The following is a 17,075-nucleotide window of genomic DNA, read 5'->3' on the forward strand; positions in this document are numbered from 1 at the left end:
AACACCAATAACAGTATTACACTGAGTTGACAACTTTGCCGTTTTCAACAAGATATTGATCATCCGCCTCCCAATACTTCAACACCCTGCTGCTGACGTGCTGTATTCTTAGTCTGGCACCTCAATTGACATCTGTCCGCCTTGGGAGGCCCTTCTGGCAGAATACAAAACTGACAGCACAGCTCTTGATATCATTGTGAGCAAGCAAGCCTCATCAGCACAAGCCAATACAGCATAAGGATACATGAGTATTACACTAACACATTTCTAGCCTTTTAAAAGTAAGCTAAAACTTAAAAAAGCTCAAAAAAAAAAAAAAAAAAATTCACTATTGAAATAATTCATTTCAATTATTTATTTAAAATTGGTCTGGAAGTCACAATTTTAACAATTTGCTAATATCTCCAGGTTGTCCAGGACCTGTACATGGTTTATTAAAGAGGCCATATTATGCTCTTTTAAAATTTTGTTGTAGGGGTCTACTAGAATAGGTTTTCATGCATGAATGTTCAAAAAAATGTTATATTGTTGCAGCACCTCTCATCCCAGTCTTGTTCTTTTCTCTATGTAGCCCCTCCTTCTGAAAATTGCAATGTGCTCTGATTGGTCGGCTGTACCAGTGATCGTTCAACCACTTTGAGCATTTTTTTGGAAATATCACATTCCTTATCATAACCGCAAGTTTCACATTACACTACTAACACGTCTCGGCCAGACCACACTCCTTTTTGGCATATGCCTTGGGTGGGAATTATCATGATGTGGAATACTGTGATGTTTACGTTCCTAAGAGAAAACTCATGACGGAGGCGTCTCAGGTAGTTCAGAAACAGTGCTGAGCCTGACTTATGTAGAGAAGCTCAAACAGCAACATTACACAACAAAGCATAAAAAAGCATAATAGGTCCTCTTTAAATGATTGAGAAGAAAAAAAAAAAAGATTCAAATTACTGAACTCATTTATTTATTTAAACAACCATAAAATATACAGGAATCTCTTGTAGAGGGACAGCAGTGGCCATTAACTGCACCAATCACTCTCCTTTTTCCACAAAAAAGAAAAAAGGACAGGAAAGCAAACAGATACCTGCTGGCCCCCTCTCAGCCAGGCAGCCGTTTTGAACAGATTTCCAGTTTAATCATTCCAAAAATCAAAGCTTGAAAAGAGACAAACACAGGTTTTCTGACAGGCCATCAAAGAAGGATCGAGTGGTTTCATTTGCTAAATCAAAGCGAGCATACCTGCCCAAAAACATCATGTTAATAAGAGCCAGAAAAAATATAATATATATTTATATTCATATATCAACATACAAAGAGATCAAATGCTGTTCTACCATTGGTTTACACAGTGTTCCTCATCCTGGAGCAAAGCATGCTGGGAGCCGTTTGCCTCTTCATTTTCAGTGCTTTTCACAGACGTAGTGTTGAACTTCTTGTGCATCGTAGATTTGTTCTCACAAGCTGCCCCTTCCCTCCATACAGTAATTTATGAAGGCACAAAATGATGATGAAATATGGAAAGTAAAAATAAATACCATAGATAAAAAGAATAATTTATCCTAAAACTGAAGATGGAGACAGTGAGCATTTAAACATCACTCATGCTTGTGGCCAGAAGCATTACAACGCTGATGTTCATGTCCTCAATTTCGCCCTTGCGGTTTTGAAACTATTGAAACGCTGTGATTATTTTTTCCCCCCTCAGAGGGACAGAGAAATTGACAAGTATTAAAATCGTATTTTAAAAAATAAATCATTTCTTTCCCCGTTTTAAATGATCGATTCAGAAGTGCACACTGACTTGAAACTGTTGAAAGCATCACAAATATTCCAGTCTTTTGTAAGGGACTGATTCAAATCCTCCCTCAAGATCTGAAGAGCTGAATCTCCAATCCCTACGACAGTGTCAAACTGCCCGTGCAAATGTTGGTCCCAGGCTGCTGATTCTTGTCTTGTTATTGCCATGTCAGGAGGTCCGCACACCTATCTGTCACTTTTGTGTAGGGCAAGATGTGCTGGCAGAGGTTGAGCTGATGGATAAAGGGGCTGGGAAGGCCAGCCTGCTGCGCCTCATATACATGTGTTTTTGTGTGGAGACTCTTAAGGCTCTGCGGAGTGGCCGGCCGCTGGGTAATTAAGACAAGATGTGAGCCTCTTCTTTCCTCCTCCTCAGTAAGTCTCTGAGTCAGAGTCGTTTAGCTCGTCGTCCTTGTAGAAGCCGTCGTGGCGACCGATGCTGTTGAAACTGCAATAGGAGCTGTGTTCGGAGCGGAGCATGGGCAGACTGTCGAACGTGACGCTTTTAGTGGGGCTGGTGTAGTGATTGATGGCACTGAACGTGAGACCGGGCACCGCACCTCCGCCGGGAGACACTGGCATCATGGTGGCCAGGATTAGCGCCAGGCAATCTGCCACGTCTTTGTTAGGAGCACAAGCCAGGGCTGGAGTGTAGCCTTTCAGAGAAACAATAGAAGAGCCTTCAGAAGGGTTTTACACTATTATGGTAAACAAAACCGCCATGTGAGAATAAGTGGACAATGGAGAAATTTGGACCAATCCTTACATTGTAAACCCTAGCGCTCAAAATAATGAATTAATTGGTTTGAGTAGGACAAACTTAAACTAATTAGTTCAGTACACTTTTATGAGTATTTAGCACTTTCATTTCTTTCAAGTTCACAGAACTGATACTATAAGTAAAATTAATTTTCATTGTTTTGAGTTTTATGAACTTATTTCTTTTAATTTAGACGAACTTAAGTTTAACTGAAACTGGGCTGGGATTTCTATTTCCTAGCATGCTTTGCCAATGATGCTCAAAAGGGAGGGTAAATGCTAAAATTATATACATATAACACATAACATTATATAATGTTTTTTGTGCAAGATTAATGTTAAGTGGAAGATTTAGTAGTGTAATGTTTTGTTATGCTTATTTAGAAGCGTTTCTGTTAATGTTGGTTTTTGGAGAGTTAAGGCTCCGGTATACTTCAAACGAAATCGAAGAACGAACTGACAGACGTCATTTCGAACAAAATCAGGCCAAAACAAAGTTCGTTTTGTGTTCTTTTTGGAAGTTCGAAGCGGCTTGCCAAAGCGAACTTTCAGGAAAAGTTGCAAAACACCTTCGTACTACCACTGGTCACTCGCGTCGAACGAGTCTTTGAATCATTTCGTGTGTTTGAGTTCGTCGAGGTAAGAGCTCTGTGGGTGAAAACATGAACACACTGGACATCCGCTTTATAGTACAAAATGAAGTTGTGCTTGTAAAAAAAAAAAAAAAAAAAAAAAAAAGAGGCACTAACACTGTTTTCCATCTTTGATACTGTAAAGCTGCTTGATTTTAAGCAATCTATTGAATAAAGTGCTACATGAAGACGTGACGTGACTGGAGTGCTAATTTGCAGAGCTCGTGCTAACATACTCATGTTGTTATGATCAGATGCTTTTCTTATGCTTTCTATAATAAATGCTTGCTGTTTTCTCATTTTTGTTGTGTTTTTGTTACTGAGAAGGCACATATTTCAATTATTCATATAACTGTCGCTTTCGACAGTGTGGGCAGCGTCAGATGTTCGATTACAGTATATCGCTGGTCACGCATTTCGAACTTCGTTTTACCTCTAAACGAAGAACATAAAAAAGAAGTTTGTTTGAAGTATACCGGAGCCTTTATGGTATCAAGTGGCGCATGCGGCTTGGTTTGAGAGCAAATATGTTAAATGTTTTATATTGCTATACTCAATCAGCAAGTACTACACCACGCTATTGTTAACATGATTGCAAATTAGCATTTGAATTAGCTTATTATAACCAAGTTTACACTAAAATGTTCACATTGAGGTTACATGAACATTTTAAATTAAATGTATAAATTAGTGTACTCAAACATTTCAAGTTAAGAACAATTAAAATGTATGAGTACAAAATAAAAATCTGCCATTTCTACTTAAACTTTTTCTTAAGTTAAAAATTAGTTTGGCAACTTATTTGGGTTTACAGTGCATGAGAAAATTTTCCAATATAACCTATATCATGGATAAAAATAAAATAAAAAAATAAACAAAATTATGAAAATATGAAAAAAAAAAAAAATTACATATTATATATATATATATATATATATATATACATACATACATATATAAAAAAATATAAAATATACACACTACTGCTACTGAAATTCCATGATTTCATTTTAAAATTTCCATGATTTCACAAATTTCATTGTTTACTACCAGCGAGAAAAAACAACAACAAGTTTTTAAAATTCAAATATACAAATAAATATACATAAACATACACACAGTACCACTCAAAAGCTTAAGTTCAGCAAGATTATTTTATGTTTCTGAAAGGAGTTTGTGATGATAAACAAGGCAGATTTTATGTGATCAAAATGCAATGAAAACAGTAATTGTGCAAAATTACAATTATTATTTTTTATTTTATTTTAACATTTTAAAATGTAATTTATTCCTGTGATGTCAAAGCTGAATTTTAAGCATCATTACTCCAATCTTCAGTGTCACATGATCCTTCAGAAATCATTCTAATATGCTGATCAGGTGCAAGAAACATTTCTTCTTATTATCAATGTTGAGCTGTGCTGCTTCATATTTTTTTTGTAGCTGTATCTGTATACTTTTTTTTTTTTTTTTTTTCTTCAGGATTCTTTGATGACTGGAAAGTTCAAAAGAACTATTTATATGAAATAGTAATTATAATGTTAAATTATAATGTACAATTATAATGTTACAAAAAATGTGTCTCTTCTGATCAACTTGATGCATCTATGCTGAATAAATGTATTATTTCAAAAAAAAAAAAAAAAGAAAAAAAAAAAGAATAAAAACATACTTATCCCAAACTTTTGAACAGTAATGTGTGTATATAAAAGGATCCCTAATATATTGTGCATTTCTAAACAATATTTATATTAAACAATAACAACTCAAGTCATGATTTCTATAAGGTTATAAATCATCAGCATTTACCATTTTCATCCACGGCTAGCACACTGGCACCCTTAGCTAGTAGTTCTTGGACAACCACAGTCAAGCCATTCCTGGCAGCAACATGCAGGGGCCTAGAAAATGAGAACTTAATATTAGTTTATACTTTAATATATTTTGGTACATCAGTGTAAGCGCATCATTTCTATGTGTTGACAGTACGTTTGTAAAGCTGCGTTGGTTGAGTTGATGAGGTTTCTGTCAGTGATCTTCTCCAAGATCAACAAGGCACTGGTTTCATGACCCTATAAAGAGCAAATGAAAATCAGTAGTGCGAGTAATAGATAGGAGAACATCTACATGAGATGCAATGTCCCATCACGCTCCATTGCTTGAGCTCAATGCAGATTGCAAAAACAACTTCTGCAGAAACAAAGACATAACAGAACAGAGTGTTTCTTACCTTACTGCAGGCCAGATGGAGAGCAGTGTTTTTGTTGGCATCCTGTAGCGTGAGATCTGCTTTTGCACTGCTCACTAACACCTCTGCCAAACACAGACAGACATCAAAACCAAGCACAAACTCAGTTAACTGTAAACACACACACACACAAAAAAGAAACCATTCGAGATTTGACTATCAAACTCCTACCAACGGCATTGGTCTGGCCGTTTTCAGCAGCCATCATAAGTGGGGTTTTGCCTCCAGCATCCACACAGTTCACCTGTGCGTTATGACCCAGCAGGAGCTGCAGACACTCCACATGATCTGTGAATGCTGCAGCGTGAAGAGGTGTCCTGTTACCGAGAGAACAACAATTACAGCCTGGACTGTGTGACAAAGTGACATTTATTTCTACATGTTTAGGAAATATTTTAATATTTTAATATTATATATATATATATATATATCTTTTTTTTATATTTTCAGTTATAAGCTTATTTTTATTGTTTTTTTCAATATTATGTAGCTTTAATTGATTTTTCAGTTTTAGTAATTTTAGTACTTCAACTAAAAACTTTTTTCAGTAAACTACTCAGTTAATAGGCAACATTTCTAATTTAATTTTTTTTTTTAATATAATATATTAATTTTATTTAAGCTTTATTTAAATTAAAAAAAAAATATTCAAACAAACTTGATTAAAAAAAATAAATAAATAAATAAATGAAACTATCATCATAAGCCATATGGTTCTTGAATGAATAAAGAGAAGTATGAATGGTACCTGTTTTTGGAATCAGTCGAATTGACGATAGCAGGACTAAGCGTGTCTATCAACATCTCAGCTGCTCCTTCATTGTCATTTATACTGAAGGTCAAAAAAAAACAAAAAAAAAAAAACAACTTCAATACTCTTGCCCTTTTTATACACACACAAAACCAACCCAAATCCACTTACACAGCGCAGTGAAGGGGGCTAAAAGTGTTCCCTTCAGTCTTATGAAATAACTCCTGCTCCAGCAACACTTCAACACAAGTGTCATGACCTGCAGAGAGAGAATCTGATGTAACAACAGTTTATCTAAAAAGCTTCCCGACTCGTGATCAAAGAAATCCCTCAATGACAGAGTCTGGCTAGCGAACGTGTGATATAGGGCTGGGACAATATATCGATATGTCACGATTTGTGGATTGTTTCTGATATTTTCCAAATGCATCGCAAATCGATTCTGAGCTTAATTTTTAACAGCAGATGGCACTCTAGGCTATTTTTTAACTGCACGCTCAAATGCTCACGAAGAAGAGCGCTCGTGTTCGGCTGAGTCTTAGAATGTATTTGCGCCTCAGAATGCTTTTTTTTTACACCCTTGTAATTTGCTTTAACCTTTTTGAACTTTATGAATGATTATTTTAAGGTTTTTATAAGATTATTATTCTTATATATTATATTATTATTTATAGGTTCAAGTGGTGTGTGTAAGGAATTAGAAGGAAGCAGAGTATGGCTGTTTCTAAAGCACGCAGTGCAATCTGCTGTTGAAAACTAAGCTCAGAATCGATTCAAGGGAGAATCGAGATACATAAGGAAAATATCAGAATCGATCCATAATCATTTCTCGATTTGCGATGCATCGATATTTTGTGATTGAGCTGGTTTGACCTTTTTTCGAATCTAGTCACAACAAATCAGACCATTGAGATTAATCTTAACTTTTTCCCCTCCAGATTATAAAAAGGATTCTTTCAGATTAATGCAAATGAAAACTGTTTCATAACATGTTTCATGCTTTCATTCAAATTTTAACTTTTGCAGAGAAAAAAAAAAAAAAAAAAAAAAAAAAAAGAGACCCCATAGTGCCATTTACAGGGTTCCCACCCATTTAAACCAATTAATTTCCATGACCTGTCCAGTAGATAATTACTACATATTTTTATTATTATTATATAGAGATTGCTAAAGAAGATTTCATTTGTATGCCAGGTTGTTTTCCTTAAAATGACATTTCAATAATTATGCTTATCTGTGTATGAAAGTCTCTAAAATGGCAAACAGCCTGAAAGCTGAATGTAGCTCAAAAGATGATTCAGCTTCCTGAGCCTCCAAACAGATGATGAACAGAAATATTTAAAGCAGTTAATTCACCCAAAAATGAAAATTCTGTCATTAATTACTCACCCTTATGTCATTGCAAACCAGTAAGACTTTTGTTCATCTTCGGAAAACAAATTAAGATATTTTGGATGAAATCCATGAGCTTTCTGGCCTCCGACAGAGAGCAACGTTACTAACATAATCAAGGCCCAGAATGGTAGTCCATGTGACTGCAGTGGTTCAACCTTAATGTTATGAAGGGACGAAAATACATTGTGCACAAAAATAACTAACAAAATAATGACTTTATTCAACAATATCTTCTCTTCCCTGTCATTCTTCTACGCTGTTGTCACTGTAAACAGTGCAGTGCTTCCGGGTTCTACATCAGAAGAATGGCTCATTATTGGCTGATGTTGTTCACATGAGCAGCACGACGCATGCGTGTACAACATCAACAGCGCAGGAGACTGAAATGGAAGAGAAGAAATATTCTGTATTCTTCAGTATTCTTGTCGCTTCATAACATTAAGGTGGAACCATTGTAGTCACCTGGACTATTTTAAAGATGACTTTACTACCTTTCTGGGCCTTGAAAGTGGTAATAACTTAGCAGTCTATCGGATGCCAGAGAGCTCTCGGATTTCATCAAAAAGATCTTAATTTGTGTTCCAAAGATGAATGAAGGTCTTACGGGTTAGGAACGACATTTTTGGGTGAACTAACCCTTTAACTGACAATTACTACAGACTTTTCTAGGTTTGGAAATGACAGTGGGAACCCTGCATTTAGTTTTATCAGACTTGGTGTGAGCAGGCCTTTAGACAGGTATGGTGTATCGATCTGTGACTGGCAAGTGCGTTTATTCACCGTTGTAACAGGCCCAGTGAAGGGGCGTGTAGCCCTGGTGGTCAGTGATGACAGGAATGGTCTCTACTGACTGGGCAGCATGCAGAAGGCCCCCCAGAACCCCAACGTGGCCACAGGCGGCCGCAAGGTGCACCGGAGAGCGCCCCCTACAGTCCCGTACCATGAAACTGGCACTGTGCTGCAGCAGAGCCTCCACGCACTCCTCATGGCCAGTCACCGCCTGGATGGAACAACACACACATCCATGAGCCACGACAGGAAGCACTAGCACAGATGAGAGCAAGTGACACTTGTAATTCTTCTAGTGCCATGGGAAATTAGTTGTGATTTACCCCTCTGTGCAGAGCAGTGCGGCCCCACTTGTCTTTGGCATCGACATTGGCTCCTTTATTAATAAGAGAGTAAACGCAGTCTGTGTGTCCGCCCAGCACTGACAGCATCAGAGGAGTCCTGAGAATCACATATATGAATATATCTGTAATTTCCATTGACATGAAGGAACATGAAAATTAGTTTTTTTTTGTGTCATGTACTTACTGGCCAATACCATCCTGGATGTCCACTGCACTCTGCAGGTCGGCATTTCCGATGAGCAAACGGAGACATTCAGAGTGACCATTTGTGGCTGCAAGGCAAGAGAACAAGCACAAATACAGGCTACATGAATGTTAAATTCCTCTGAGGTTAATGATGGATCAATATATATCACCCAGGATAATAAATCTGTCGACAGAATCGACATTGTGTTTGCTTGGCTGATTAACAACAGAAGTGTTAGCACTGCCATTTGTCAGGAATCTATAAATAGCTTTGTCAATGGATCTGCACATTTTCTGTTTTCAAATATTTTTAGTGAAGTGAGTAAATATAAAAATGTATTTAAAAAAAAAATAAGATGACAAAAAAAAGAAATTACAGTATATAAGCAATCATATTAATTTCTATCATTAAATGCCTTAAACCATTGAGTAAATACATATTTAAAAAAAGAAATGATATTTGTAATAAGATATTATTGATAATAAAATTATAAAAAGTAATGAATACAAAAGTACAATTTCCAGCATATATGCGTTCATATTAACTGTGATTGTTCAATGTCTCAAACTTTTTTTTTTTTTCAGCTTATATTCATATCAACTGCTCAGTAAATGCACTACTGTTTGAATAAAAATACTAATATTTTAAAAATAATAATTTAAAAATATAAAATTTTTAGCATATATGCATTCATCTTCATCCTTGGAGTAATTATTAAAATAAAATACATCAATTCATTTAAAAAAAAAAAAAAAAGATCATATAAAAATCAAAATCAGCCACATTACTCCCTAGCAGTGATGGGAATAACGGCGTTATAAATAAACGGCGTTACTAACGCTGTTACTTTTTTCAGTAACGAATAATCAAACGAATTACTTTTTCTCCCGTTACAACGCCGTTACAGTTACTGGCAAAAAAAGCTGTGTTACTATATTTGAGCTCACTGAAGCGGTTTTTATATCCGAGTAGCGGTCTCTCAGCCATAGGACCTACAAAGATTTTTCTCTGGTGTGGGCTGCAGTTAGACATAGCCTACACAAATATAGGCTCATTTTAAACTGATAATAATGAATGATGCTCGGTGTGTGTGTCTCTGAGCATGCGAGCAGAACGCGAGCTCAAACCAGAATACCCTTTGTGACACGCTGGATTGAAAATATGTGAAATAAGTTTTTCTAGTCGACTAATAGTTATTCATTTAAGCCATTAGTTGACTAATCACATTTATATTAATTTAATTTCTTAAATACTGGAGAGAATAATCCATAATAATGAGCGTTTATGTGATATAGGCTATATAGCACTCAAACGCACGCATAACGTTTGCCATAAAGAACCGGCAAAAGTAATAATTATGAATGTGACCAAAACAGCAAGGAGACATTTTAAATGTTTATTAATAAAGAAATGTTTTCTGAATCAGTGTCGGCTGTAAAGATGAAGTTGACATTGCTGACTCTCATCATCTGCTTATACTGGACGCGCCTAGAGAGAGAATGCACATTTCATTCGGATTAGGCTACATAATCAGAGTAGCCTATTTCTTTTCATTTTTAGATATTTCAAGCTTTCTATAGATGTATTTCTCATGTCTGTGAGGCAAGCAGCCTATATGCTGAGTTTCGGTTCGGTTAGCCTATATGTCGCGCTCCAGTTTACGCGTCAGTGATCGCGCCGGCGCCTCAATGATTAGATTGTCTGCTATATTTGCTTCTTATTTATTAAATCCAGGCAATTGGTTGATGAAACACTGATTAAAATTAAGATACAATTTTTACAAATCGAAATTCACTTTAAAAAAATGCTTTCTACAAAACTTAATGAAGTTGTCAAAATCATGTATGAGCCACTCCATGACTCCCGATATATCTCGCATCTAATGATGCATCTTACTCATGCTGTTCACTTTTCATAATCAAGTAAATTAATTTAAAACATAACATAGGACTATTAAAACAAATATATGAAACTAAATTTTCTTTAATGGCTACCAACACGTATTGTACAGTAAAGAGAAATTTCATAAGCAAGAGCGGATCATGAGTCACGAGTCGGACAAGAATAATTTATTCTTAGACTTATATTTAATTTTGGGGGCATTCAAGTTATTGGACATATATATATATATATATTTTTATTTTATTTATTTTTTTTAAGTAACGCAATAGTTACTTTCCCTGGTAATTAGTTACTTTTATAATGATGTAACTCAGTTACTAACTCCCTTACTATTTGTGAGAAGTAACTAGTAACTATAACTAATTACTTTTTTAAAGTAACGTGCCCAACACTGCTCCCTAGTTACCGGTACTGCCATTGGAAAATCCATATTGATCAGCCACAGGACAGATTTATTAGAGATTTATCCCAAAATATGTTTTTTCATTATAATTAACCAATAAAATTAACAATTAAGATTAATAATTGATTGGTGTTTGGTAAACAGTCACAAATCATGCAGATAATAGGTATGCCATGGATGGAAATTGCACTTGCTTTTCACTTTCGCTTTTGAGTTCACTATCACTCGTACTGTATACAGGGTGTGATGGTACTGACCACATGATCACCAAATCCAACACAATCAACTTCAGTCAGTCATATCTTTTTACTCTCATCATGTAATAAGTGAAATCTGACTGCTGCGACTCTGCAGCTCATGCTGCATGGAGCAGAGCAGTCACTTTCAGTTTATAACAAACTAAACGACAGTGCCATGGTGGGCAAGTAACGGAATCGAATGCACGGCCGAACACTGTGTTACACCGACTACCACAGCATACCTAGCGGATAACCGAACTTCATGTTATCTCATTAGTCTTTGTACAGCATACCAGCGGCATGGATGGGGGTGCGTTTGAGTGTGTAGTCTTTCACCAGGATGGAAGCCCCCTGGTTGATGAGCACATCCACACATTCAACATGGCCTTTGAAGGCAGCCAGGTCCAGCGGCGTGTGTCCTTGTGCTGTTCTTACATCCAGGTCCAGTAGAGACTGAACCAACACCTCAAGTGCCTGGTGATGTCCATGATATGCCTGAGGAAAATAATTACATTTAATATGACATGAACCCCAGCCAGGAGAGAATTAAAGGGTGTCAAAATGTCATTTCCCAACATTTCTTGAACAAACAGATGGAGACTCTACTCACAGCCAAGTGAAGTGGGCTCACAGGAGCACGTACATCAGAGTCATTTAGGATGTCTGTCCCTGAGGTTTCCATTAACTTCAAGACAAGAACAACAGATCTAATTAGGTCTGATAACTCAAGGGGAGTGACGATCTTAAAGGTGTTTGCGTTGAGTGTCATAGCACTTACCACATCTAAAGGAGTTTCACTCGCAATCTGATGAAGAGGACAGAAATACAGTAAGCTGAAAATATTAAAAGCATAGACAATCACATGATTTTGAGTCATCTCACCAGCTCCAGACACAGGCGGTGCCCATAAGCAGAGGCATAATGCACTGCATTGTAGCCCTGATTGTCTCGGATCCCTGGGTTGGCATCATTCCTCAGCAAATACTCCAGGCACCTAGGTAGGGAATGAGAGAGACTGGTGAATTAATTTGCTTCAAAATTACCCATCCAAAATCAATCATAGTCCATATGGTTACTCACTTTCCATCTGCATCAGAAGCAGCGGCGTAGTGGAGGGGGGTGCAGCCCCTCTTGTCCAGCTCATTGACATTGGCTCCTGAACCCACCAAAGCAAACAGGCACTGGTAGTTGCAGTTTGCAGCTGCGTAGTGCAAAGGTGTCCTAAAGAAGATGATATTTTCTCAAGTCTCACAATCAAAAATATCATAAATCCATTAGCATGATGGATGATTTTGGGACTGTACAGGTAAACACACCTTCCAAAACTGTCCTTCCTGTTGAAATCTGCCCCCGTGTTGAGGAGAAGATTCAGACACTCAAGGTTTCTGTGGTGGAAAAGATGTTTCATTAGATACTGTAATACATGTTCAAACTGTGTGAATGAAACATTAAAGGGTTAGTTCACCCAAAAATGAAATTTCTGTCATTAATTACTCACCCTTATGTTCTCCCAAAACAGTAAGATCTTCAGAACACAAATTAAGATATTTTTGATGAAATCCGAGCAACGTCATTGCACCTTTTGAGGTCCAGGAAGGTCAAACTTTATTTAACAATTTGAACTGTCGTCATACACAGTTGACGCAGCGAACACAGAGCAGCGCTTTTGGTTCTACATCAGAACGCCAGCTCATTGTTGGCTGGCTCCTGTGTCAGCATCACACGTGTGCGTCATGCTGCTCACATGAAAAGCGTTGGCCAATACAGAGGCGGCGTTCGAATGTAAACACGGAAGCCCTGCACTGCGTTCACTATATCAACTGTGTATGACAATTTTTGTTTGTTATTTTTGTTTTGCTTTTGAGCACAAACAGTATTCTCGTCGCTTCATAACATTAAGGTTGAACCACTGTAGTCACATGGACTATTTTAAGGATGTCTTTAATACCTTTATGGACCTCAAAAGTTGCAATGACATTGCTACCTATGTGTGGTTCAGAAACCCTTGGATTTTATCAAAAATAACTTAATTTGTGTTCCGAAGATGAACAAAGGTCTTACAGGTTTGGGATGACATGAGAGTGAGTACTTAATGACAGAATTTAAGTAAAATAACCCTTTAAATGGGTTGCACTAGGTTGGTTAATCACAACAACAAAAATCACAAAGAGAAATTTTAGTCTAGTTTATATCATTTTCAAGAAATGTTTCAATTTAATGCCAATGATTTAATGCTTTAAATTTAATTGAGTGGTGTAGCCTTCATTAAAATTAATTTTATTTATATTTTAATAATATTTCCCTTGTACCTTGTGTGTGTACAAATTTTAATTATTTTCAAAAAAATTTAAAATTCATTAATACACATCAAAATGCTTATATTTTATACAAATATCACAAATAGGGAATTCATAAATACCATAACTTTTTTGGGGAGTCACACCACCTGGCATTTTACAAACTGAACTAACCTTGCCCGACCATAAAAAGGTAAAATTGTCTGGTATTTTAAGTAACGTACTGACTTTAGCACAAAGCTATTTTCATAAATAAAAACTGAAATTAAGACTAAAACTATTGGTCAAAAAACATTTTCATAAACTGAAATAAAATAGTTTCATTTAGTTTTTTCATTTATTTTGAAATTTCTAACAACAGTTACTGAAAAACTAAAAAAAACTAAAAAAAGATACGGCAATGGAATGGGAAATAATGCAAGGTTATGAGACGCAACACACAAGTTAAACTTTTTATAACTATAGTGCTGCGTTTTTAGAATGCGGTTTCATGCGAGAGACGCGGGTACAACAGCCAAACACACCCGTCAAGTGCATTTTTACGTAGAAAAACAATTGAAAAGCAGCACAATGCAAAAATCTTTCAAGACCTACTACTGTGTTTGAGATGTAATGTTTGCAAGATAGTGACAGGCCGCAAAAGTGCTGTTATTGTCTTTGTTTTTACAAAACATTAGTAAAATTATTATCCATGTGAGACATTTCTCCACAACGTAGGGAATACGAGGACACCCCTCCCCCCTCACACACAAACACGCTGCATTTACACTTCATTAATCAAATCACATTGGCTTTACAGCAGGTTGTGTTTGCTGTAGATCACTTACATTGTACATTGCTACATTGTACAGCTGGAAAAAAAAAGTAAACTAGGCATGTTTAACAAGATTACATCTGTAATATGAATGAGTATGAATGAGTAATTTTTACTTTTAAGTTACATTTGTTTGGTTCTTTTTCAATCTCAAATAATTATCTTATTTTTTATTAATAAGAGGTTTGCACAAACTGTGCAAAAATTAAACTTTGCTGAAATTAAATGTCTTGCACTGGAAGTGTTTTGTTAACTCTGCCAAACTATAATTACTAAAAGAAACTAAATATATAAAAACTAAATAGAAATGTGTTCACAAAATAAAAACTACAAAACCATTAATGAAACTAACTAAAACTACACTGAAATTTATACAAAATTTGAAAAAGATATAATAATAAAAAAAAAAAAAAAAATAAAAAATAATAATAATAATTTTAAAAAGTGCAAAACTATAATAACCTTGACTTGGCACACAGTCATGAGGGTCTGTGATATTATTTTATGATTTACGTTTTTCTCCATGTTAGTCGCACAACATGGATTTTAAAATATTATTTTGTGTTATAAATATTATTTGTTCAATTTTTTTTAGTAACAATAAAAAAAAAAAAAAAGCCAAACTAATTAGATTTGGGCCAAGGAAAAAAATTGCATCATGTCATTGAGTACAAAATCAAAAAGAAACCCACCCGCCAGCAGCAGCAGCATGTAAACAGGTCCTTCCAAAGTCATCAGGGGTGTCTATATCAAAGCCTGGAAGACAGAGACCCATTCAGTTTATCTTTATATGGAAAAGAGCAGACTAGCAGACTATTATTTTGTAATCCATGCACAGTAAGTGCACTGACTATCTTACCAGATGACAGCAGCTTACGGCAGCAGTCTGAGAAGCCGCTGAGAGCAGCCAAATGCAGTGGAAACATGCCATGAACTCCCCTCCTAAATGAAATGAGCCAATGTTACAATTAGACAGAAAGGAGCATCTCACTGTGTATGCATGTGGGATCAATTACAACATTCTTGGGTTTTCAAAGAAGGTATGATGAATTCCTGTCTACATCTATGTCAACAGTTATTGCACAAACAAAACCAAAGCTGTTATGTTCAGTAATTTAAAAGCGCATGAGAATGTGAATTCGTACTTGGCTGTATCAGCTCCATTGGTGATCAGTGTGTTGATGAGAAGCTCGTGCCCGTATCGAGCTGCGATGTGCAGAGGAGTGTTCCCGTTCTTATCTTCACAGTCTATCTCAGCACCTACACGTACACGTAATGGACAAACAACACGCAGTCAGATATTGCAGGTTTCAATAATGAACACTGAAAAATCAAGACTCACCATTTTGAATAATCGCCTGAGATCTTGAGAACCTCCCGTGGATTGCGGTCATATGTAGAGGGGTCTTACCGTCCTTACTCTGTACAAGGACAAAACAATGATGAATAACCAAGCAAACCTGTTTAGATTTTTTTCTGCACCTCTATTAATCTGATCTAATTCAGTGGTGATTTTTGTTTTATACATGTGAAGCTCTAATAGAGGCCCTACCTTGATATTGACATCAGCTCCATTGCCCACGAGCAGCTCAAGGCAGAGCGCTCCGTGCCGTGAGGCGGCAGTGAAGTGCAGGGGTGCGAAGCCCTTCTCGTTAACCTGGTTCACGTTTGCGCCACACTCAATCAGCTCGTTCACCACCACATCCTGACCATTGTAGCATGCCACATGCAGCGGAGTGTTCCCATACGCATTTGGCTCATTCATCTGAAAGCAGGTTCACAGTTCAAATTTTCAGATACACAACATTCACACTAGGGCTGTAACAAACAATTATTTTGATAATCGATAATCTATTGATTGTTTTTCTGGTTAATATATTAATTATTAATCTGATTAGTTGATTATTCCTTTAGTTAACATACCAATGATAACTTTAACATAAAATTGTCAATGTTTCATTAAAACATTCTCATAAAAATAAAGTGCCAAGAACGAAAAGGCATCAATCAGTAATTCAAATGTCCATGATGGCTGCATTCAGTCACTGTTTGAGATTGTCAACAGTATTTGCTTACAGTTGTGAGTCTTGAAACATTTTGTTTATTCAGCAGATTAAGGTAGATGCTTCAATTTGGGTTGTGCCAATAGACGGACATATCAATTTGGCTGATGCCTCTGAAGATATCTAGACGGTAATAGGCTTGTTTTACCATTGAATATATTAAATTATGTTTAATATAAGGCTATTATTATATTATTAGTAATAATATAATAATAATAATAATAATATCACTAAAATTATATAAATTAGCTATCAGTTTTTAGGTCGAAACACAGCACAAATAAGTCTTCTGTGAAAATTAAAAGCAGCTTCAAACACCAAATTTAAAAAACCTGTTTAACAAGAATATTGATTCTTCTAATTTTTTCACTGTCATTAGTGTATGGTTCAATTGTTTTTTTAATCTCCCATAGAAAGCAATAAAATTACCACAATTAAAAGGTCCAGCTAAG

General features: G+C 36.1%; 1 protein-coding gene across 1 annotated transcript in view; it reads right to left on the minus strand.

Moving 5' to 3' along the window:
• Positions 1–351: 351 nt before the first annotated feature.
• Positions 352–17,075, minus strand: part of ankrd28b (ankyrin repeat domain 28b) — a 29,985-nt gene continuing 13,261 nt past the window's right edge. Inside the window, exons 8-28 of the mRNA XM_067402316.1 lie at positions 16,113–16,325; positions 15,903–15,981; positions 15,706–15,820; positions 15,420–15,502; positions 15,253–15,316; positions 12,766–12,834; positions 12,530–12,670; positions 12,332–12,443; positions 12,228–12,254; positions 12,060–12,134; positions 11,743–11,944; positions 8,903–8,990; positions 8,698–8,815; positions 8,366–8,585; positions 6,362–6,449; positions 6,188–6,271; positions 5,611–5,756; positions 5,422–5,504; positions 5,181–5,263; positions 5,001–5,092; positions 352–2,456 (exon numbers count right to left, since the gene is read on the minus strand). Of these exons, the coding sequence (XP_067258417.1) occupies positions 2,173–2,456; positions 5,001–5,092; positions 5,181–5,263; positions 5,422–5,504; positions 5,611–5,756; positions 6,188–6,271; positions 6,362–6,449; positions 8,366–8,585; positions 8,698–8,815; positions 8,903–8,990; positions 11,743–11,944; positions 12,060–12,134; positions 12,228–12,254; positions 12,332–12,443; positions 12,530–12,670; positions 12,766–12,834; positions 15,253–15,316; positions 15,420–15,502; positions 15,706–15,820; positions 15,903–15,981; positions 16,113–16,325 (2,466 nt within the window). The 3' untranslated portion in view covers positions 352–2,172. The remainder of the gene's footprint in view (positions 2,457–5,000; positions 5,093–5,180; positions 5,264–5,421; positions 5,505–5,610; positions 5,757–6,187; positions 6,272–6,361; positions 6,450–8,365; positions 8,586–8,697; positions 8,816–8,902; positions 8,991–11,742; positions 11,945–12,059; positions 12,135–12,227; positions 12,255–12,331; positions 12,444–12,529; positions 12,671–12,765; positions 12,835–15,252; positions 15,317–15,419; positions 15,503–15,705; positions 15,821–15,902; positions 15,982–16,112; positions 16,326–17,075) is intronic.

Source organism: Chanodichthys erythropterus, chromosome 2 (genome assembly GCF_024489055.1).
Source record: "Chanodichthys erythropterus isolate Z2021 chromosome 2, ASM2448905v1, whole genome shotgun sequence".
NCBI classification, from domain to species: domain Eukaryota; kingdom Metazoa; phylum Chordata; class Actinopteri; order Cypriniformes; family Xenocyprididae; genus Chanodichthys; species Chanodichthys erythropterus.